This window comes from Perna viridis, chromosome 1 (genome assembly GCF_037379345.1).
Source record: "Perna viridis isolate PV_CMFRI_1.1 ecotype Kerala chromosome 1, ASM3737934v1, whole genome shotgun sequence".
NCBI lineage: Eukaryota > Metazoa > Mollusca > Bivalvia > Mytilida > Mytilidae > Perna > Perna viridis.
The window spans coordinates 20963130-20986303 of record NC_142445.1 but is presented as its reverse complement, the minus strand read 5'-3'; the positions used below and the strand labels follow the sequence as shown (position 1 = coordinate 20986303).

The following is a 23174-nucleotide window of genomic DNA, read 5'->3' as shown; positions in this document are numbered from 1 at the left end:
AAAAATGGTTTAATTGCCACAGTTCCTAGAGAAACAAAGACAATCATTTGTTTTCGAATGCAATAATCATTTGCTGCAAGTCGAAGTAGTTAATGTAAGGTCAAAGTGTTATGAATTATTGTAGTTTAAACAAATTTTCTTCAGTAATGTAAATACAATTACAATAATTATACAATCAATACAATAATTATATGGCAAGGATTCGGAAACAAGCAGAGCTTATACAAAGTCTGTCTCCTTAAAACAAGGACGTACTGAATTAACGTAGTACTTAGGCACGCTCACAAGTTTTTCTTTTGAAAATATGCTAAATATATAGAGTATGATATATATGTCATGAATTGCAAAGTATCGTTTAACTTTGGAACCTTGACGATGTTGACCACAACATCTTTCATCGTCCTTTATATGTAATTCAAAGACAAACTGTGTTTAAATATTTAAGCTGGTCCTGTGATACTTACCCACTTGGGTAACACATCGAGTAATAATGTTTTCTCTGGGTTATTTCAAACTCTGATGAAATCGACAACGCAGCATACAGAGATTTTTATGGTACTTTATTTGACAACATATTAGTCCTAAAAACTTTTCTTTTTAGTTCTTTTCAGGCGATCCCTTCAAACCCAAATCGTTTTGACATTTATCGAGAAGTAAATGAAGCAACGCTGAAACGACTAAAACCGTTGCTGTAGTCAATCCCAGTGATTAAGTCTGTGAAAAGAGGGGGTCCACAAGCTCCTGCAAAATGCATGTGTAGAAAAGCATTTCAATTGTCTTTGAAAATCGAAAATTCGTCTCCCAAAGTTTAAGAAATTTGATAAAAGAAATCTTTAGTATGACAAAACATAATAGTGAAATCGCGTTCTCGTTTAACCTAAACTTATATTGCCACATAATAGGCACTGACAGGAAGCTTGTCAATTGTACTTCCTTTCAAAACAATTCACAACGTAATACTGTATGTAAGTGCCAAGTTGAGACATACAATTCCGGAAGTTACGACAATGAGGTCAATATTGTAGATATGTTTTGTTGTTTCGTAGTTTAATGATATTAAAAAGTAATATGAAACAAGTTTGGATAAAAAGATTTTTACCTGCATTACCAACGGTGACGGCAGGTCTAGTAGCCGCTCGTATGTAACGCTTAGAGGGTAGCTACTTTGTGCAATCAATAACTCAAAAAAGTTTAAATGAATGGAATTCAAACTTTGCACAGCGTTGATTTAAAGTGTGCATCTCTTACTTTGAAACATTAGATTATTTTTTCTGGATCATTTACATATGCATTGAAACAAAACCTCCATGTTTGTTTCAAGATGTATATCATGTATAGAGTGAAAACCCCGTAACGTCACCATGGTTACCCGACAGCCGAATTTTACAGGAACAACCAGTAACATAACCTCTTTGGGGGTCTGTGTGCTCAATCACAACACAAATGATTTTTTGAAAACGCATATTTTTTAAAGCAAGCGTTTTATTGATACATAAACATTTTGTTAACATTTCTCACCAGATAAAAACATTTCAAGTTTTTCCAAAAAAAAAAAAAAAAAAAAACGGAGGTCATTGGATATAATTTGAATTACTGTCACGGAATTATTATTCAAATGAATCACAGTTGCGGGAAATAAACAAAAAAAAAAACAATATAATACTATTATTTGCATATATATATATGTTTTATGAGAGAAAATCATATTTTGACTTTTCAAATTAACTGATAACTGCATTGTGACAACAAAATAAAAAATAAATAAAACTTAATTAATTAATGATTGTTACGCAGACACTGCAGAAATATTCAACTGGAAACTCACAACTCTAATACTTTCTTATAAGAAAAGACATTTCAATAAGGGAAAAGAGTGACAAAAGAGGAACATCCAATTCGTCTCTTTACTACTTGCATTTATGTAACGGGGACAATAGAGTAACTCTTTTATTTGTAAATGTTTACATTTCAATACGTCTGTTTTTTCGTACTGTTCAGTTCTTGAAAAATTTGCTTTAAACAAGAGGCTCTCAAGAACCTGAATCGCTAATCTGCTTTAACAGCTTTAAAAGTTCATGCAAAAACGAAAATTGGCCAAACACCTTTGACCAAATTTGCACAGATGATATTAGTCATGACATTTTTGCTATTAGCATTATTCAGCATTCTACTTGTGTTAACTGAACAACAGGCTAAAAGTGAAAACAATTAAAAATGCAATCAACAGATAATTCCAAATGTGCCCGGACCATATGTCTTTACAAACTTTATATTTTACAATTTACATTAATCACCAATATGCTATTGTTTTGTTAACTAAATGCAAAAACTGGGAAAATGGTAAAAAATTACACTTTCTGGGCCACAATTCCAAGAAGGGTCAACAGATTTTTCTGAAATTTACACCAAAAAGATAAGATATTGAATCACTTTTAAGAAATAAATCACAGAAACTCCATTTTATCATTGTTTTACCACGGGCGGGTCTTTTATGTCGCAATGTTTTACCCCAAAGGACAGCGAGGGATTAAATAACAACATAAATGGCCGGCCCGTAGTAAAACAATGATACAATAGAGTTTGTGTGATTTATTTCGATTCTAATATGACTAGTTTTTTTCATATTAGTGAATAGACGCAGCCTATGTGTTCCACGAAATGCTGGTCATGTGTTTATCACTTTTTACCAAAGCTATGGTCTAGAAAGCTTTGAAGCACGTCGTATAAGAATGAACATTTTATTAATTTACATTAATCAACCATCTGCTAATGTTTTCTAAAAAAAAAAATCTAAAAATCTTCAAAATGACACCTTCAGGGGCCATAATTCCAAGAATTTTCTGAAATTTGCACCATTGATGGATATTGTCTTTATATAGATAATACAGTTATATTGTGAAGCTAACTGTTTTATTTTTCAAGTAAATAACCAAAACAAAAACTGCACCAACAATGTAAAATCAGCATAAAAAAGGTAATAATTCCAAAATCGATCAATCGATTATTTTGGAAACTTCAGAGACGATAGATCTCTTCTAGCAAAAGAGCCTAATTTGTCTCAGATTTCTTCTTTTTGTTCTGTTTTTTGAGATATAAACAAAATATGTTCTATTTTTACTAACAGCGGACATGCTTTTTTTGGGCGATAAACCATAACGGATATAATTTTTGGGAGTAGACATGCCAAGGAGGATTGTCACAAAGTGTCATCAAATTCTGTTCAGTGGTTTCGGAGGAGAGGTTTTAAGAAAAGTTAATGACAGGCGAAAGACAATAAAGACGGCGACGGGTGCAAAGTGATGCCAAAGGCCCACATTCCGTTTAATGCTAGGTGAGCTAAAAATGATCGAACCATAGTGAAATCAATTCTTCCGGACATCGAACCCTCTTCCGTGATAGTGCGGCTAACTGACGTTTACTTACACATATATATATTGTATATCGTTTCATGTTTGTTTTGATCTAGAAAAAAAACATTGTGTTACCGCGGTCAAGTTACAACATTTGAGTGGTGGTTGTTTCGTGCTTAACCTTTCATCTGTGAATTTTCATACTATTACTACAACTAAAAGAGTAGATGAGCTTGTACGGTATTTGACCTTTGTACCATAGTTTAAAAACAATTTGGTACAGTTTCGAACAAAACTAATAGCCTGTGAGAAAAATAAAGTCTATAGTGAACACTGGGTCAAAAGTATACCGCAAGTATGGTTTGTCGTAAACAAGCATTTCCGACCAAACCATTGTCCCATTCACACAACTGAATAACATAATTTTTGGTTGAGTAAGCATCTTCTGTCGTTAGTTGTTAAGTGGTCTAGGTCATTATGGGTACAATTGGCGTAAAAGTGTTTGGAATATTCATTTAAATCAGAGGACGATCGGGTTTAAAGTATTTGAAAGTCATTTCTGTAGTATAAACCTATTAACTTGCCTTGTAGAAAAACGGACATAAAACTGAAATTTCCATTACCCGTGGTCAATTATGTCATTAAGTTTTCATGGGTAGGCGGACGTTAATCGCCACTTAATGGTCTCAATGATGCTTTGTTCTACCCATATATATTTGTTAAAATATTTGTCATGGTATTGTATGCGTTTAAGAACTTGGGGGGGGGGATCAAAGAGTAGGTGGTTAAACTTGCTAGTTCAATGATTACTGTTAATATAAGAACTTTGTGTAAAATAATAGACTTATTATCATAATTATCGAAGCTCTCAAAGATAATACGAGAACGAGGAACCCATTCCATACACTGGGAACATTCAATAAAGATTACCGCTATCTCTATAATAATAATCATAATAACTGGCACAAATCGAACACAGATGGAACAAGTTCGTGACAAAAATTTCATCTATTTGTAGCTGGTCTTGAAAAATGTCTATGATCAAACAAAATATGCATTGTTTAAATACTTATAGATAAAAGGGATACTGTCCCATGTATTCAAGTTTTATGAAGTGATAGTTTCAGAAAACTGTAATTCGTGCAGACCCCTAGAAATTCCATGACAACCAATTCTTATCAACTACAGCATGATTTAAAAAAAACGTGTACACACAACAATATAGGCGTAGAGAACTAAATACGAAGGCTCACATAAGTTCAAAATAGGGACGCAAATATATATTGTTCAGTTGTGTTTTCTTTACAAATGTAATCGGATGTCTAATATTGACACACAAGATAGGAAGCACTTGATTCAACAACCGTATACCGCCCCGGTGGTATAAGTTATGGAGACCTTTGTACCGGAATACTTTTTAACTGCACAAAACTTGCATGATAAGCCGAATGATGCACAAGTATAATCTCACTAAAATTTATCATTTTATCAGTAAAATCGTGTATATAAACAGGAAAAACACTTTTAAACACATCACGCAGCCCCGAATTCGGAAAGTATTTGCTTTCGCTGAAATCTTGATAAAAGCCAGAAAATTTAACGTCCCTACAGAAAAAGACAAAAAAAAACCAAACAAAAAAAAAACAAAAACAAAAAAACAAAACCAAAAACAAAAACAAAAAAATACCAAATACAATGAGTTAAATTCGCCGTCTTAAGTCATAATATAAAACACTCGTTCGGACCATTGTGTACCTTCGATCTCATATCGATCAGTCCGTCACAGGGTACATCATTCATCAACAACTTCAATTCCACATTCTGAACAATGTACATTTTTGAAAACACTGAGGGAGGGTGTGCGGTTAATGTGGAAGGATCCAAATTATGCATTTGAGGTAACATATTCAAAAACATCATAATAATCATAAAAGCTCTAAGTTCGCTAGAGTACTACTGTGTACATATGTAATCCAAAGATTCAACACCTCTTTTTTTCACGACTCATCTATATACGTAGGTTTGTTTATTCTTATAGTAAACATTATCATTTTTGTAAATCTTCAAAATTACCTCCACTTAAAAAAACTGAGCTCTTATCAAGTTTACTAAACTATTAAAAAACGGCATAAACTTGTAGCACACGACCCCCTTTGGTTATTTCAGATTCGATATACATGTACCTGTTTTAAGCGCATCATATCGGGGCTGATTTCATTTATAGCGCTATCATAAGACTTTCACCATAAAGCCAGTAAAATTCAATTTCGATTTACAGAACAATGCGATTCCTGTATGCCAAAGTTTTAAAATATTCGGTGTTTAATTCGAACCTAAATGTAAATAATTTCCTGTTAAAATGTCATAAATAAGGTAATTCCAGCCAAAACAATACAGTATTCGAAGAATGAAATTCGAACTTGCATGTAACCATTTCCAATTATTTCATCAATAATCAACAATAAACAATGTTATTTTCCGGTATCTGCATTAATCAGGAAGCCGATTTAACTTCCATTTGCGAAAACTATTATTCAGTTAACCCTAACTAAGAACAATATAATGCGCACTTTCTGCATGTAAGAACTGTATCATAATCATGCACTTTCTGCGTATGAGAACGATACCAAACGCACTTTTTGCTATAAACTTGCAGTAAAACAAGGAATTTTTTTAAATATAAGACCGCTAAGGCATGAATATGTTTTAATACGAAGTTTCTAAATGGAACCTTCAACAAAATATGGGTTACGTTATTTTGGCTTGGAAAAAATAGCAAAATCAAAGTTAGTACAGCTTCAGTCAAAACGCGAATAATTAATAGTTTCAACCAACATGCAATTCTACATTACCAATTTTGACAATTATTGCTGTACCAACTTAATTTATATTTAACTAGATATTCCTAAAGATGTTCAACTAAATAATCCGGCTAAAGAGTTTGGAAGGTAAAAATGTATTTACATTTATTCTAAGGAAAGACGACTGACAACGACGCAGTCTCCAAGTGACCATAAATGATCTTGACGAGCTGATACTATCGTACTGTTCAACTGAAAATAAAGATTATTTTATATCATAACTCGGGAAATGCAAGTACCAAAATATTGAGAATAGGCGTTAAAAGAAAAAAAAATACTAACATTTAGAACATTTAAATGACCGTACATGAACAAGTATAAACATAAAAAAGTGCAATATCAGACAAGTCAAGCGCGTGTTCAGCAAAGCGGCTATGCGTCGTATCATAAACCGGATGGTTCTACAAGGAAGAGCTTTTTTTTAAATTTAGAAGCAACCAATATTTATCTAAATATACAGAGTAAGTTGTAATGTCACCTTAAGAGGTCATTGACACTTTCAAGTGTTCCATTTCACATTCATGTGTGCGTTCACTCTTGTAGGAATTGGACCTTGACGTACGCCCCTTCTTGGAGGACGCCGATGAAATTGACCAAGACCGTGGCCGCAGGCGATGCTTGCAACAGAAACCGATGCTTTTTGTCAACTTCGACACTTCGATTCGAAAATGTTTGTTCAAAAAGCTATAAATTATAGGATTTACAGCATTGTTGATGTAATGACATCTTGAAAATAATTTTAAAAACACTTGTACCGCACTTGATGAGTCGTTTTCTATGCTCTTGTTGACTGACCTACATATCATGACGCCGACAGAGGGAAGATAGCTTAATATAAATGCTATAGTAACGGCAATAAAAATCTTGGTAGTCTTAGACACTCTTATGTTTGACAACCTTTCGGAAATATTTGAAAGTTTTGACCTCGTAGACAAATTGGAAACTGTTCTCCGGAATTGCCTATGATTATGTACAACCGACGATGAATCATCGTCGCTGACGCTCGACAAGATTCTTTTCCTTCCTGAACCATTTGCCATGCTTGCTCGTGGATTGTCCCCAATAACAATACCCTTTCTTCTTCTGATGGCAAGCCAGATCATGAAGTATAATGTAGATAATAAAGTAAGTGTCAACAAAAACACAAGCCCGAGTATTATGTAGAACACCTTTTGAAAGGTTGATCCTTTGAATCTCTCATCTACTGAACAGTCATATCCGCACAAATTTCCCATGATATGTTCCCTTCGTATACCAAACAAGACAGTTCCAGGACTGGACAAAACTAACCCCAATACAGCAGCAGATATTGACATACATTTTGTTCTAGAAGTGTTCCCGAATCGCAAAGGTTTACAAATCTTGAAATAGCGATCAAAAGCTATTTGCATCAATATAATAGCGGATGCGTAAGTGGTACCACTTTCAACAGTTCTAAAAATTTTACAGGCTACTACAGAATAGAAGGAGTAATGGTACATTAGATCATACAGGTCAATCGGCATCACTACAACGCTTGCAATGAAGTCAAACACCGCCATTGAAATTATGAAATAATTTGACGATCTCTTTTTAGACCGGAAGCCGTAAATATACAAGACCAACGCATTTCCAAAACACCCCATTGTCATCAGAATACAAAGAAAAATTGTAACAGGAAGATACAATGTAGCTTTTCTTCGACTTAGTTTCTCTAGTTGTGGATAAATCCATTCTTCACTGAAGCAATTCGGCGTGCTGCTAGTGTTAGACACGAACGACGCATCCAATGTCGCATCGAACGTCGAAAATGTTGTGACGTATGGCTTGTAAGGCAGCGTAAAAGGCAATGATGTCATCTAAAAATAATTGAAACAACCTAATAATTTCAATCAAAAGAAGTAGAATTAAATAGCATTAGATGACAAGCTCGCAATACCCTACGCGCACACATTTGCACTCTTTAGAAAAAACACAGTCCCTAGTGTTCTTCCTTAACCGAAATATGTGAAAAATTGTTTTGCTACGAGTTTGAAAGAAATGTGTGAAAAAATGAAAGCGTTATCCAAGCGACAAGCCTTAATTGTAATTTTTAAATCTATGTCCCTCTAAAAAAGTTGGTCCCCTTTGACCTATTGCTATAAAAACCAAACCTATCCAAGCTTTTATTGCTACTTACTATTCAGCAATGTTTGAATGAATAGAGGCAACAAGCCTAAATAATTAATTTTCATCTAATCCTCCTCTAAAAAATGTACCCCTTTCAATTTCGAAAAAAAAAATAATCCCAACCAAGATTTTTTAGTACTAACCATTCGCCAAAGTTTGAGTGAAATCCGTTTAAAAAAGAGGCCTATCCATATGACAAGCCTGAATCTGTATTTTATTACTACGTCCCCCTCCCCAAAAAAGTGGTCCCCTTTTACCAGTTTCTGTGTTTTATAGTTACTAAAAGTTTACATAAGTTTAAAGGAAACCTGTCTAAAGATAGAGACAACAAGTTGCGACGGACGACGGATGGGTCAAACACATTTTATCTTGCAGATTCGTTGCGTGGTGTATAATTATTATGGAAAACAGGGAGCCTTTTTCAATATGAAGAATTGTGTAGATTTAGTTAATTAAATATTACCTATATTTGAAATCAGGGAAAAAAACAAAATGAACGAAAACCAAACAAACAAAAAGAATTGAACTATTTGACCGACTTCAAATATGATTTTACAATACATTAAAGACTTATTATTAGTCTTAAACTAATGCTACAAATAAGGCGTTTAGGGGGTGTATACAAATGTTTGGCTTCTTTGTCAATATGTGAAATGATTCACCAGTAATTAAGGATACAAAATAAGTATAAAATAAGGATTTACTTAATTTAATAACATTAATTTTAAAACTGCTCAAAAACTGGAAGCTCTTCAATCTGTGGGAAAGCTTAGAGATGAAGACCGACGGCGTATATTTTAAAATTTAAAAAATCTGGAATTTATACTTGAAAACAAAATATAAAAAAGTCAATAATAATTTTAAGTATCTTGTCGGGCGAATTGAAAAGGCAAAAAATACAGATGTAAAGATATTTACAGTTTACTCACTGTTTCTGTTTCAAATGTATCATGATTGTAAATATAAAATCCACCTAAGTCAAATGAAATTGTAATTCAATAAGAAACTACAACGCATCACAAATCACTTTAATATCACCACCACCTTGTGGTATTTCCGTGAAATTGTGTATAACTTTAAAATTTTAATTGTTAATTTTCCTTATCGTGGGTGTCAATTATTTTTCTTAAGTCTAAATTTTTAATTGAAACATTAAACAAGGTAAATACAAACATGTTATGGTATATATCCTCAAGCAGATTGACTTATGCAATAAATTAAGAGGATTTTAGCGGAAATATTCGAAATGATAGGGTTTAGAATAATATTTGTAACATCGATGTGATTCGATAAAAGCTCTTTTATTTATCCAAAAAGCACGGGGTATGACAATCCTTAACAGTCCATTGCCGTGTTCAGTGTTTTGGATAACATCATAACAAATATTAAACTAAATAGTTATCGTACATAACAAAATAATCTAGCAGAATAATAAAAAAAACTATTAAATGAATTAAAATGTATATCCAGTAAATACAAAAGCACATAGTAAAAATAATAACGTCTTTTTTCTCTCCACTAAACATAACTTTGATCCTTACCTCCATCATAGTAAAATGGTTTTTTTTTAATTTCTTGTAAAAACTATCTATCCTCTTTCCTCGCTAGAGCGGATATTATGCACTGTTATGTTTACTATATATTTTTCAGGTCGTACAAGCGTTTGTAAATACACGAATACCCTCTTATCCGGAGGTCAAATAAACAGCTATCTTTGTATGTTTTCTACGGAAATGCTTCAATGGCTAATGAGGATTTCCATGCTTAAAACATTTAAAATGACTAAGGCCGATATCATTGAATTCTATTTAGAGGGAAGTAATTGCCGTCGACATAAAGGCATTACTTTCAAAATCATGAAGTATCTCTACACATGATTTCGAAAAGTCATGAAAAATATTGTTTGGAAAGTGTTTTTGAAAGCAAATGGATTTTATTATTTGTCCACGATATCTACTATTAAAAATGTGTGCTTGTAGGCAAGCCTGAGATTCAAGGAAAATTAGCGTGCTGAGAGTACACCCAAAAAATGAAAACAACGTTTTGCATGAAATTATTATTTTTTTTTCATATTCTACCTCAAATACTTTCTTGTCTCGTTTGACACCACCCCTATATTTAATCCGCCCCTGAACATTGCCACTTTTGACATGCGTTAATATTTAATTTAGCACATTCCTTAATGAACAAAACTTTGGCTCGTCAATGATATACATGTACATATTCTGGTTGCGAATGAAAGCGTACATTTTTACTTTTAGAAGTACATGAACGCCTCAGAAAATACCTTATCGTTCAGATCAGAAACCGACGGAAGGGATGTTTCATTAACTAGCGGTTTATGCATAGATTTCTTCTCGGATGAACTTTTGGAAATATTCATGGACCTTAACAGAAGATAAATATTTGGTTGAAAAGAATACTAGAAATGGAGTTAACGCGTCTCTAATCATAAGCGTGCATGGTTGTCGATATTACGTAACTGACTGTGTCTTATCAATTCTGTAACATTTCCGGATCCGGATAGAAACAATTCTAAACGTTTTATTTTCAACTTGAAATTTTGATATTTATTTGGAAAAATGTGGGCGGTGTAGATGTATTAAGCTTCCCCGGAACACAGTCTCCTCAAAGAATGGACTCGTAGCAACATATGGCGGTGCACCGTAAACCAGGATTAACAGGCCGTATACAACAAAGGTTTATAGATGATACTAGATTCACAACACTTTTCATGGCTGTTTTTGGTACTTGTTATTTTCCAGGATAACATATATTTTTTGAATAAAAAGTATGTTTAAACTGTTAGTTCACTGCAAAGAATTTGGAAACTATAATAGTGACAGTCAGAAAGTCAACCAAAATATAATGTGTACAGCTTCAATGTAGTTTGGGGCACACATTGAGCTCCGTCCATCATAGGCATATCCTAAAATCATATCATCTCTAAATGAAATTTAGATTCGGTACTTGAACATTTTTTATGTGTTGCAATACGAATTCGAGAGTGTTACAAGTAGATGTCTCAATCATGTCTTCATCATGTCCTTACACGGTTACATTGTACATACATATAAATAGTCGTCGCTGGATAAACTATAAAATCGTTTATTTATGGTGGAAAATTGAGGCAAAGGCAAGACGTATATGTTAGATAGTAAATAGGTCAATGAGTGCTGAAACAAAACTGGAAGCAATGAAAAAGAAGAACCAAGCTAATGTTTATCGTTGAAAAAAGACGGTGAAACTGAAAAAAGTGTAGATAATTATTTAATACAATGTCAATTTAATAATTTTTTGCACCTCAAAGCACTTTTAACCCAAATCTACGTGAGGCAAGACTGAAAACCAAACGTACATACGTGTGATGCTAGTCAATGATCCTCTTAAAATGATAACCGATTTTAAAAATTACATGTAAGGTGAGTAAAACAAATCATGAACGAGTTTGTGGGTAATAAACATCTATACCAATAGTACTCCAGTGAGTAGAGACTCTGGTAATTGTTACTTCTTCTTAATTGGTCTATGTTTTAATTAAGAAAAAACGGGGGAAATATGACAGAACTATGGCCTTTTACGGAAAATAATCACCTGGAAAAAATAAAAGGGTTAGGCATGCAAAATCGGTTATCAACGAGTGTCTTACACAATGAATATGCTAATCAGAGATGCATTTTCATTCAACTACATTGTATATATCATGAACACAAAATGTACAGTTGTTTATTCAGGTATGCTGTACTAATGAAAATCTCATTTTTTTTTAATTATTGAAAACTGAACAGTCTTATTACAAAGCGCACTAGACAACATACAGTTAATTGTTACCTCAGGCATTTCTGACAAGGGAACACATCTTCTTTGTAACGTTAGAGAGAATGCGAAGTGCATGTTGGTTGTAGAGAATGTTTATGCATGCACAAACATTGTGACCGGGCTTCGGAATCGTCCAACAGACACATAATCTTAAAGGAATAACAAATTTAACACCGCCCGCACAAAGTCCAGCGCCCTAGACCTAGCAGGCCGAGTGGCCTATGGCGCTGGACTTTGTGCAGGCGGTGTTGCCATAGATATCACAGCGGTACGAGTTCGAGTCTTGCGGAGGGAACGACAAAAAATTTGCATCCCTAATTTGACAGTTCTAACATCGTTGGGAATTTTTTCAGACCTTTCTATACTATATATATATATATATATATATATATATATATATATATATATATATATCGCTGCAAAGGAACTTGTGCATGTTCTGAACAACACCAGGATGCTCAATACCTTACCTATTATCGGTAGTTGGTCAGAGAGCCCCTATACGGTAAAAAAGAATCGGCGGTTGTGTAAAAATTGTTCATTCTTATCCAGATCTACACCACATTTAACACTTCTTGGAAAGTAAATTCTGCATGAGCATACTGGGTTATGCCAAATCTTATTTAATCTTGGGTGTACAAACAGTATAAGTATAAACAGTAAAACAGATGTTGAATTTTGATATATATACTTATCCAAGTCAATAAAATGCTTCGTAGTCTGCAACTCCAAACAGATGCAGCATATGTAAATATAACATTCAACCTTGCCTGATACAGCTCTTAATTTTATTGTGATTATAATAAATGCATGAAAACATTTCGACCAGAAACATCGAATAAATCAAATACTTACAATAAAACTTCGAAATAAAATCATGTACAGACTAACATATAATGTAAGCTCTATATTCCCCCAAAATTTGCTTCTGGAGGGTGTTGTAATAAAAATCGAAAGGCTAAATCAAAGGAAATAAACAATTCATAATGTCAGTGCAAACGATAGATGCTTTTTAGAGTTATAATCTGAGAACAGGAAACTGTCCCAATTGTTTATGAAAAGTCCCATAATTCAATAAAATCTTCGCTGAGAGCAGCTTGGTACGACCGCGGCTATTGGATTAATGTACGTTGGGAATCAATGAGGACACATGATTCATGCTGGACACATGCTTAGAATGGTGCATTGACGACGCATACGCTGCCTTAGAAAATCAATTTTGTTTCAATCACTCAGAACTCAATTATGGTTTTATTTATAAAATAGTGTGCAAGTGTATGGACCAAATAAAACCCTTTTTCTCTGAAACGGCTGAAGATGGGGTGAATTAGCCGGATTCGGGTTACTTCTAAAAGTCCATGTAAAGAGGAACAACTTGAAAAAAGAAATTCCATTTAAACCAGATTATTTTTATTTAATTAAACGATCTTTCAAAAATTACATTCTTGGCCCTTTTGTAACTCAAAAACGGTAAGAGATTTTACAAAATCTTATCTAAAAGTCCAGGCCGGGATTTTCTTGAGGAATTCAATTACAAAAAATTGGAATAGAATGACAAATTTAATTTTTAGTGCGTGGCCAACTTTGTTCCCTTATCATTCGCAAATGCTAAACGCTATGTACAATCTGTTATATATTCGTTAAACAGAGTTAAATTAAGAACATTCTAAATATCAAAATTGAACAAGAATGCTACGCGTAGCCATATATCCCCCGCCGCTGTAGAAAGAGTTGAATTACAAATGTTTGACACTTGTATAAATAGCAGATTCAAAACTTATGTGCTTTCATAAGTCCCTGTGGTGATTCAAGGTTAATGTATCTTAATGAATCAAATTAAGTTAGGTTAGGAATCCTTCATACAAAAAAAAAAAAAAAAAAAAATTCGCAAAAAAATAACGTGACAAATGAAAAAAGTCCCATAACTCCCATAAAAATTGTCGAATCAAAATAGCGGTTAAGTATGATCAGCTACATATGATGACAAACAATCCAACAAATTTGATCAAAGTCCGTTAAGCGGTTTCTGAGGAGTTGCGTCCACAATGTGTTCCTATTGCGATCAATGTGAAAAATGAACAAAGTCCAATAACTCCCATAAAAATTGTCGAATCAAAATAGCAGTTAAGTATGATCAACTACATATGGTGATAAACAATCCAACAAAGTTGATCAAATTCCATTCAGTGGTTTCTGAGGAGTTGCGTCCACAAGGTGTTCCTATTGCGAATAGTGTGAAAAATGAACAAAGTCCCATAACTTCCATAAAAATTGTCGAATCAAAATAGCAGTTAAGTATGATCAACTACATATGGTGACAAACAATACTACAAAATTTGGTCAAATTCCATACAGTGGTTTCTGAGGAGTTGTGTCCACAAGGTGTTCCTATTGCGAATAATATGAAAAATGAACAAAGTTCCATAGCTCCCACAAAAATTGTCAAATCAAATTAGCGGTTACGTACGGTGAACTTCATATGGTGACAAACAATCCCACAAAATTTTGTCAAATTCCGTTCAGCCGTTTCTGTAGAGTTGCGTCCACAAGCTCCAGACGCACGGACGGACCGACGCGCAGACGGACACCAGCATTTCTATGTCCTCGCTCCGCGTTGCAGCGGGGGATAATAAGAAATGAGCCTCATACATCAATCTTAAATAAACGCCTATTTTACCTCTTTTCAGAACTGTAGGGACAAGTGGTCCCATTTCAAATAGCCCTCTCTACAATGTATTTAGCAAAAAGTAACAATAGTCAGCTTTTTATGACATCCGACTACTAAAATACCGCACGGAAACGAAACATGTACTATCTTTAAAAAAAAAGATAGCCAACGCAGTAAAATTTTACTTCTAAGTTTCTACATTTCTTTCAAGAAAATAACAAACGACACGCAATTTCAAATTTTCGATACAGTTTTTTTCGAACGCAATTTCAAATTTTCGTTAGTTTTTTTGAACACCACTAAGTTATCAGTATTAGGCCAATCGGGAAACAGAAATGAGATCAGATGAATATAGTTTCCATAAAAGAGCATCCTTAAGGTCAAAGGGTAAAAAACCGAACTATACAGACTGCGTCGGAAAAACAAAGAACGACGCCTACTTGCGAAAGTATAAAAATGCATAATCCGAAATTTATTAATTTATTAAAAATAGAAAGAGAGCTTACTCCAATTGAAACAAACAATTCAACTAATATTCATAAAGCTGGAAGCAGTTTAAACCAATTTTTCAAAATTGGGAACGCCTCCATTTTATACATAAAGGCAAAAATAACTTAAAAACAGTAAAGTCGTTAATTTATGACGATTGGAAGGGAACATCATTTAAATTAATCGATTTCCCACAACTTTATGATATTGGTGGAAAAGCTTGTGAGTTAATAGTCCAAAAATGACACCCCTCCTTTTAATGAAAAGATGCCCCTTAACTCCAAAATGTAAAAGTGAAAATTGAGAAAAATCCAATAAGAGCCTACATCTCTAAAAATAAAGTCAATCTCGTTACCTTATACTAGAATGGAAGGAGTGTTTCGTTTAGCACATTTCAGGATATTAAATTCAAATGGGACAAACCCTACAAATTTGGAGGGATAAAAATTCCTAATAATATGCACAATACATATTGTGCCCTTACTAAATACAAAGTTTCTTGTCTTGATGTCATGAACATGCAGATACTTCTGTCATATTCTTCTGGAAACAAAGTTCAAAGGGACATAAAACCTATACAATTTAAGAGATCATAAGCACAACTACATATTGTGTCCTTCTTGAAATTGTGTTCAGTGGTTGCTTCAGTTATATTCTCGAAAGTTTTTTCAAAGGAACTTCTCCTTGTTATTTGCGTTTAACAAATTGCTCCTTTACTACATATCAAGTTTCCTGAAATTCTGTTCACTAATTTGATAGAGTTGCGATAACAAAAAGAGGCTCCAAGGAGCCTGAATCGCTCAACTGGTTACAGTTTGTCTTTCAACGGCAATGCATTTAACAAGTTGTCCAACAATTTTGACTCAAGAAAACTTTGGAAGGACTTATCATAAGGATCATTTCAGCAATAGAAAGTTTCTTTCTTTCTATCATAGTTTTTAAGACACTGGTTGAAAACTAAAAAAAAAAATCTTTTATCACCTTTCAAGGGCAATAACTCTTACAAGGAGTCATCTGACAACTTTGATCCATTCAAGTCTTATGTAGGCCTTATAATAAGGACCATTTCAGCGAATGACAGAATTTGGCTAAACCTAACGGTTTTGGAGAAATAATATGCGAAAAACTACTGTCTGACCCCTATGTTCTATTTTTAGTCACAGCAGCCATGTTTTTTGACGGATCAAAAATCCCCTCATCATTTCTCTGCAGGGTACCCCAAGGAACATTCTTACCAAGTTTATTTCCAATTGGTCAAGTAGTGTCAGAGGAGAAGGGTTTTGAGAAATTGTTAACTACGACGACTAACGCCAAGTGATGGCAATAACTCATATGGCTTTTGGTCAAGTGAGCTAAAAATTCATTTAAATGTGATGAAAAATTTAAGAAATAGTCTTCCAAAAAATTACGTTTTTGGCCTAATGACCCCTTGTTACTCAAAGACAGTGGGAAGTATTCCAATTCTGATAAACAAAAGAAAATGAAGAAAAAAAATCAAAATCCAACCAGAAAAAATGGTTGTTTTTTAGGGTGTGCATCCTTATGGACTGAAAATGCAAAATATTATAATAAATCTGATAAATATTCTTCTCACAAAATTTTCAAACAAACATATTTAAAAAGCATTGTCAAAATTGATAGGGAAATAAACTTTCTAGATCAATTATAAATAAACACCTATTTTACCCCTTTTGGCTCCTTTTTGCAGAACGGTAGGGGCCAGTGACCCCATTTTAATTAGCAAGCTTCTACTAGCAAGTAATAATAAATTAAAATTTCATGACATTTGGTTCACTACATCTAAAATTATAGCTCAGAAAACGAAGAAGTTAACAACAACGTGGACAACACTGACAGCATCATAACATAATGCCTACAATTTTAGCGATCGTATAAAAATGACTATAAAAATATCATTTGTCCTTTATGGAAATGAACAAGTTGCAGACTTTGAGAAAGTATTCTAAATGTATTTTGTATTGTAAAATGAAAATTAAGAATAAGTATTTAGAATGTGTTTTATCAGCTTCATGTTTAACTCCATATTAAAACTGTCTATAAGACACCTATTATAATATACTGTAAACAAGGTATTGTTTGAATTTGGAATTATTTTGGAATTAAGAAAATGGCCAAAAATAAATATGTAAAACTTACCCTTACAAAGGGGGTTAGTCATGCCACCATGTCTAAGGGGTAGGGTTAGTAGGATAACAATAGTCAACGCCCCCCCCCCCCCCTCCTTAGTCATGATGGCATGATTAGCACCCTAAGAAGTGGTAAGTTTTATAATTTTTTCCCATTTATTTTCTTAAATTCAAAATAATTCCAAATTCAAATAATACCTTGTTTTAACGAATTAATGAAATATCAAATTTACAACAAACTGTCCATTACAATTCTAATACAAACACACAAACTACAAATTCTCTTTCGTTGATACGGAACCACTCATTTTCGTTTCATTCCTGACATTTTTGAAATTCTATTTTATTATGAGCTCCATGGGTACCTAAAGGAATTTTTATTTACTGGCCATTTTCATACTAAACGTAAATGGAAATCAATCGTGAATAATTCAGTTTGGCATGTGCAAGAGGCTAACTGGAAATCCCACACTAGTGTTGATGGAGACTTTCTTCCGTTTCGATATGTCATCAACAGCGTCGAATTAGCACCATTTTGGAAACAAGCAGAAACACAGTATGATATAAAAAACATTATTTTGTTACAAAACTCTTAACTGATACTCCAAATATAACCGTTGGTTTATGTATTCTGTGCAAGAGATTATTTTTGGACATATATGTTCATGCCTGCTGTAGCTGCCCTGCTACCAAACCATTACAAGACTCTTTTTGGGACCTTATTATTGAACATTTTCCGTTGTGTTTGTTGATCAACCTGTACGAGCCGTGATGAATCTGACTTATTTGAAATATTTCTGGGTAAATTGGTTAATACTTCTGATGAAATAGATTTCTTCAATTTTATGAGACTATGTCACGTTCATGTGGTGTAAAGCATCGGACAATATAATAGGCTCCTGAGATTTGCTAATGCAGAAAATATCAACCCCACCCCTACCCATGAGTAATTAATCCCTATCATGAAATAATTTTTATTGTAATATAGACAAACTGTAAATTTAGAAGCCATGTAAGTTGAATTGTAACATTATTCTTATTATATAATTTACATTTTACTGATATCTATTTGTAAATGTGTATGTCATTACATCTCTTCAAGAGGAAATAAAGGCAATGAATAAATGAATGAGTTTTTGCATGGGTTCCAGAGAATTTTTTGATAAATTTTGCAATTTTGCATGAAATTAATAAAATTTGCTACAAAGGGGGCTTCAAACCTCTGCATTTGTCACTGCAATATAAAGGAATATCTTGTTATTGTGCTAATACAGAATGACAGCAGTAACAGGACATAACCAGGATACCATGGTTTATGTGGTACAATACACAAGGTATCAGGTCTTGTATTAGTAATTTCTGACCAGGTGTAAGGAACATGGAGGATACACTTTATAGCTTGCTTTCTTTTTGCCCTTTGATTCATGTGTATTTTTCTTTATTTTTGCAAATGGTTATAATTTTTCAGGTAGTGTACAGGGTGTACATTATTAATATGTATCAGAGAAATGGACTATTTTATGAACACAAAATGATAGTACACACACAGACAAAATTTTTTTTTAAATACTTCTGTGGAAAATAGGTAAAAGTAAGATTACAACATTCTGTATATTTTGAACCATATCTGCAAATGGAAGTATTTATAGAAGCCTATGGGAAGTTAGTGTACAAAGGGAAATAACTCTGGACGATTTCTGTACATGCATGATAACAATCAACTCTTATTCAAATAACCATGTTATAAGAATTCAGTTATATGCAGTAATTTTAATTTTTTTTTAGAAAAGGTACAGTTTCAAATACAGAGGCAAACTGGTACATGTAAATGGGACGAAATGACTCAATATAATTCTTAAAGAACACTTGGCATTGTTTCATAGAAGATCTGAAATAGATTTCAGGTAATATGACAAGTTGTAAATACTAATTGTTAAGTACAGAAGGGATTTGAGGAACAACTAATTTGAAATATTATAAAAGTATTGAGAAATTTTAATGTAAACAGATATAAAATAAAAAAAAAAAATAAATAACTCAATAAACCTTCATGATGACTTTTCTTCAGCTTCTTGTATCATATTTTCTGCCATTTTGGCAGCTTCACCATTGTCATCAGAACTTTTCTCATTAACCCAGGGATAGAGGCCAGCATGACTTTTTAAACAGTCTTGTAACTCTAAATGTTTTTCTCTGCAGCTCTCCACTCCAGCTTTTTCAGAGAAACATGACAGTGCTTGTCTCATTTGATAACCACAAGGTCCTGTTAAGTCTCTAGCTATACATGGACAATCCCAGTTAATTTTTCCATCTGGCAATATTGCACCTAGAAAATGTTGTAAATAAAAAAAAGTCACGCAAACAATCAAATCAAAATTACTTCTGTTGTTAATGATTAAAAATTACTATTATATGCTATAGGTTATATTTAAGAATTATAACTCTGGTGTGTAGAATATTATCTATCATCAAGCAGCGTAAAAGACAGTATCCTGCCCACCAGCCCAAGACTATTTTTTGGCAGGGCTGGCTAATTTGAGCAAAAATTTATATAGCCATATAGTAAATATATTGAAAAATTGTATTCAAGTGAGTTTCCTACCCAGTCCCTGCATCAAGTAATCCCAAGTCAAGTAAACCTGCAATTTTCTTACTCTGTAAATTCAGATATTATTATGTGAATCAAATTCAATATGAAAAATTAATGTAATTGTGGTAGCTTTAAGAAACATCACATATCCATTAATGTTAAAAATTCCAAAGTTTTTATTATTGAGAATGAAAGCCAGTCCTGTCAATTTTCACAATGGTAAAAACAAAACGATAGAATTAACAGCAATACATTACATCAAAAAGAAAATTAAAGGCCCATGAAAATAAATAAATATAAAACCCTGCAACAAAACAAAGTCTATGAAAGTCATAAGGCCAAACAAATAAAAAAAAAATAGCGATGTTAGCACTGGAGGTTTTTGATTCTAGTGAAAAATGCAGTGAATATGATACTCAAAAACAAAAAAAATTTACAGAACATTCAGTCCTGTGGACAAGAAAAATCCATCTGACCAATCGATATTTTCAGAATATTTAGTAGCAGGTGAAACTTATTATATTCCATAATTGATTGTATTTTGTCCTATGTCATGACCTTTAACAACTGAAAATGGAAAAAATAGCAAATTTTGATTTCACAGAAATTGTAGCATGAAAAAACTTTCAAAGATTACATGATGTAAAATAAAACTAAACGTACATTTGTTTTCCCATATTATTTAGAACTGTTTTTTCCTAATACGTTGAACTGAAAGGCAATCATTTACTTCTGATTTTGAAGCATAAACTGCAATCAATAGTTAAACATTATCCAACTTCACACACATTTACCAAATTTTGTTCCATTTCACCTTTTTCCAAAATTTTAAAACCTGTCCAAAAGTTAATTTTCCCACCAATTTTACTTGGTTAAAATCACTACTCTTCACTTCCTGTTTATTAATAATAGAATACTTGTATTAATGATAAGATGAGTATGTTGAATGGAGCATGCTTAACACATTAAATGTTTCTTGACACATTACTGCAAGAACTAAATTCCCTAAATGAATTTTATAACTAAATATCTCGCAATAGCAAAAAGGATTCCCTCAAATCTACAGTTGATTAGAAGATAAATTGATCTTAATTTTCTTTTGCAGAAATAATAGAATACTAAGGAGCTAAATAATTGCCAGGAACATATTTACTGGTTTATAAAAGAGGTATTGAATGATATAAAAGGAATGACATTTGAACGATATGTTTGTGTAGAAATCAGAAATAGTAGGGAAGTTCCAAAACCCCATGGACCTGTGACATGAGGTATTTTGATCCTTCAGGATCAAAAACCCCAAAATATGTATGTTTACAGACATCTGACTGACCCTGATATTTTTTGGCAGAATAAAAAACAAACAAAAAATAAAAACCATCTAACCATAATTTTCTATTCAATTCCATTTTTTTTTAAAGCACATAACTATCTATACCATTAACATGGTAACAAGAGGAAAGAATAAGGTTATGAAAACAGATTTTGAGTTCATATTGAGGTTAAAGTGGCAATAATTGATGAAAATGACAACTACACCTTGTGGAGTTAATTAAAAATAATTAAATAAATAATCCTACCTTCTGATCCTGTTTTATTCTATGAGGTGACAAGGACCACACATTTTTTTGTATTTAGCCTAATCAGACTATCCCACAAACCTGATTAAAATACAATGTTCTAAAGGCAATTACTCAGCTCCATCATACTTTTAAAGATTATTTCAAATACACACATGAATATCAAGGTCAGATTGTTCTATCAATGCTTTTTTTTATTGAGGTTAAGATGAGGTTCAAATTAACTTTCAAAGGTGGAAAATAATATTGATAAGGCCGTGAGGTCTTTAATTCTGAAAGGTGGAGGAAAGCCCTGGACATTTCCAAGTTTCAAAGCAATAGTCCACTCAATGAAAATCAAAAGTCCACAATAATGTGTCAATTAAATGAGTTGAAAGTACAGGAAATGTCACAGGTTCTAGGTCAGAAATTGAAGATCCTAAACCTCAGACCATCAATAATTTGAACTTTTTCACACTGGGAACCAACCTGGCTGTTCTAGAGGTTTATCTATAACAATGTTGGCTTTGCATGGCTTATTTAATTCTTCTCTTGTGGTGATGACTATTCTGTCTTTACCTACAAAGTTAATTGAGCGTACATAAAAGCAAGATTTTTTTTCAGCTACCCTTACATACATTTTACACTATAAAATAAAATGTATGAAGCCAAAATACATAATAGAACTTGAATATAGGTAAAATAATGACCTCTACTAAAATAAAATTAAAGTGCTACATGTATCTCTCACAATTTGCACATTAAAGTTCTGCTACTTGTACATCAACCCTTTTCCCTCAAATGTAAATGTTGTTCTTTATCAATCCTGATTTCAGAGATGTAAATAATAAATAAAAATTTCCTGGATCTGCTGATGTGTGGCTAGTTAACTTAATTAATGACCATCAAATCCACAATCCATGTCTTCTAAATCTACATTAAAAAACAATACATTTATAATTTCTCCTTTAGTCTTACATACAGTTCTGCCTTCAGGGGTGCCTATAACTGGCAATAATAAATAACTTATTTTTGTTTATTTGTAGCCAATGTAGGTCTCTAGCTTGTGATATAAAAATCTCCAGCTCTTAAACGTATGAATTGCAATTTTATTCAAAGCTATTCTTCTTGACATACATCTTATGAAGTAAAGTATTTTGAAAGACATCTGTTACGAGTCGAAGAAAGAAGTTGAAGTTACTTAACAGCATGTTTTGTAACGTCCTAGATCTTGACATGCATGTAATTTAGTGGATTCTCTATATTATCTATAAAAGGTATATGAATGATAGAGTTTTGAAGGAAGAATTAAGAACCGGGGACTTTGGTGTAAACTGCAATTGCTTCACCAAGCTAATTTTCATTATATATGAAAGTAAATTCTTGTAACCTTCTTGTCTGCAGTATGACATGCTGACAAAATTATACATAACTGTCCTGCACTCCAAAGCGGCAACCAGTTCAACTTCAATTTCGGAGTCTCTCGAAGGTTACCCTCAGATTAGGTCAGAGTTATAGCGGAAGTGAGCAAGGTATTTTGCTAAAC

General features: G+C 33.0%; 2 protein-coding genes across 5 annotated transcripts; both read right to left on the bottom strand.

Annotated features, from left to right (window-relative positions):
- Nucleotides 1–6489: 6489 nt before the first annotated feature.
- On the bottom strand, nt 6490–19667 carry LOC148627728 (growth hormone secretagogue receptor type 1-like). 4 transcript variants are annotated; one of them, XM_088577511.1, is made up of 2 exons: nt 19529–19667; nt 6490–8049 (listed from the first exon to the last, which is right to left on the bottom strand). In XM_088577511.1, the coding sequence occupies exons 1-2, from the start codon at nt 19532–19534 to the stop codon at nt 6691–6693; spliced, it is 1365 nt and encodes a 454-aa protein (XP_088433637.1). In that variant the 5' UTR covers nt 19535–19667; the 3' UTR covers nt 6490–6690. The 4 variants fall into 4 exon arrangements, with proteins under 4 accessions (XP_088433637.1, XP_088433628.1, XP_088433656.1 ...); XM_088577502.1 differs by lacking the exon at nt 19529–19667 and adding an exon at nt 9901–10093; XM_088577530.1 differs by lacking the exon at nt 19529–19667 and adding an exon at nt 9278–9437.
- LOC148627727 (mitochondrial intermembrane space import and assembly protein 40-B-like) lies at nt 19233–23160 on the bottom strand. Its single transcript, XM_088577620.1, has 3 exons — nt 23019–23160; nt 22118–22207; nt 19233–19808 (listed from the first exon to the last, which is right to left on the bottom strand). The coding sequence occupies exons 1-3, from the start codon at nt 23056–23058 to the stop codon at nt 19531–19533; spliced, it is 408 nt and encodes a 135-aa protein (XP_088433746.1). The 5' UTR covers nt 23059–23160; the 3' UTR covers nt 19233–19530.
- Nucleotides 23161–23174: the final 14 nt, after the last annotated feature.

Excerpts from the sequence above, each read along its gene's own strand:
- LOC148627727 (XM_088577620.1), bottom strand. The coding sequence starts at position 23,058 with ATGTATAATTTTGTCAGCATGTCATACTGCAGACAAGAAG. Across the intron at positions 22,208-23,018 it reads GTCATACTGCAGACAAGAAG|GTAAAGACAGAATAGTCATC; the intron begins GTTACAAGAATT and ends TTAACTTTGTAG. Across the intron at positions 19,809-22,117 it reads TAAACCTCTAGAACAGCCAG|GTGCAATATTGCCAGATGGA; the intron begins GTTGGTTCCCAG and ends AACATTTTCTAG.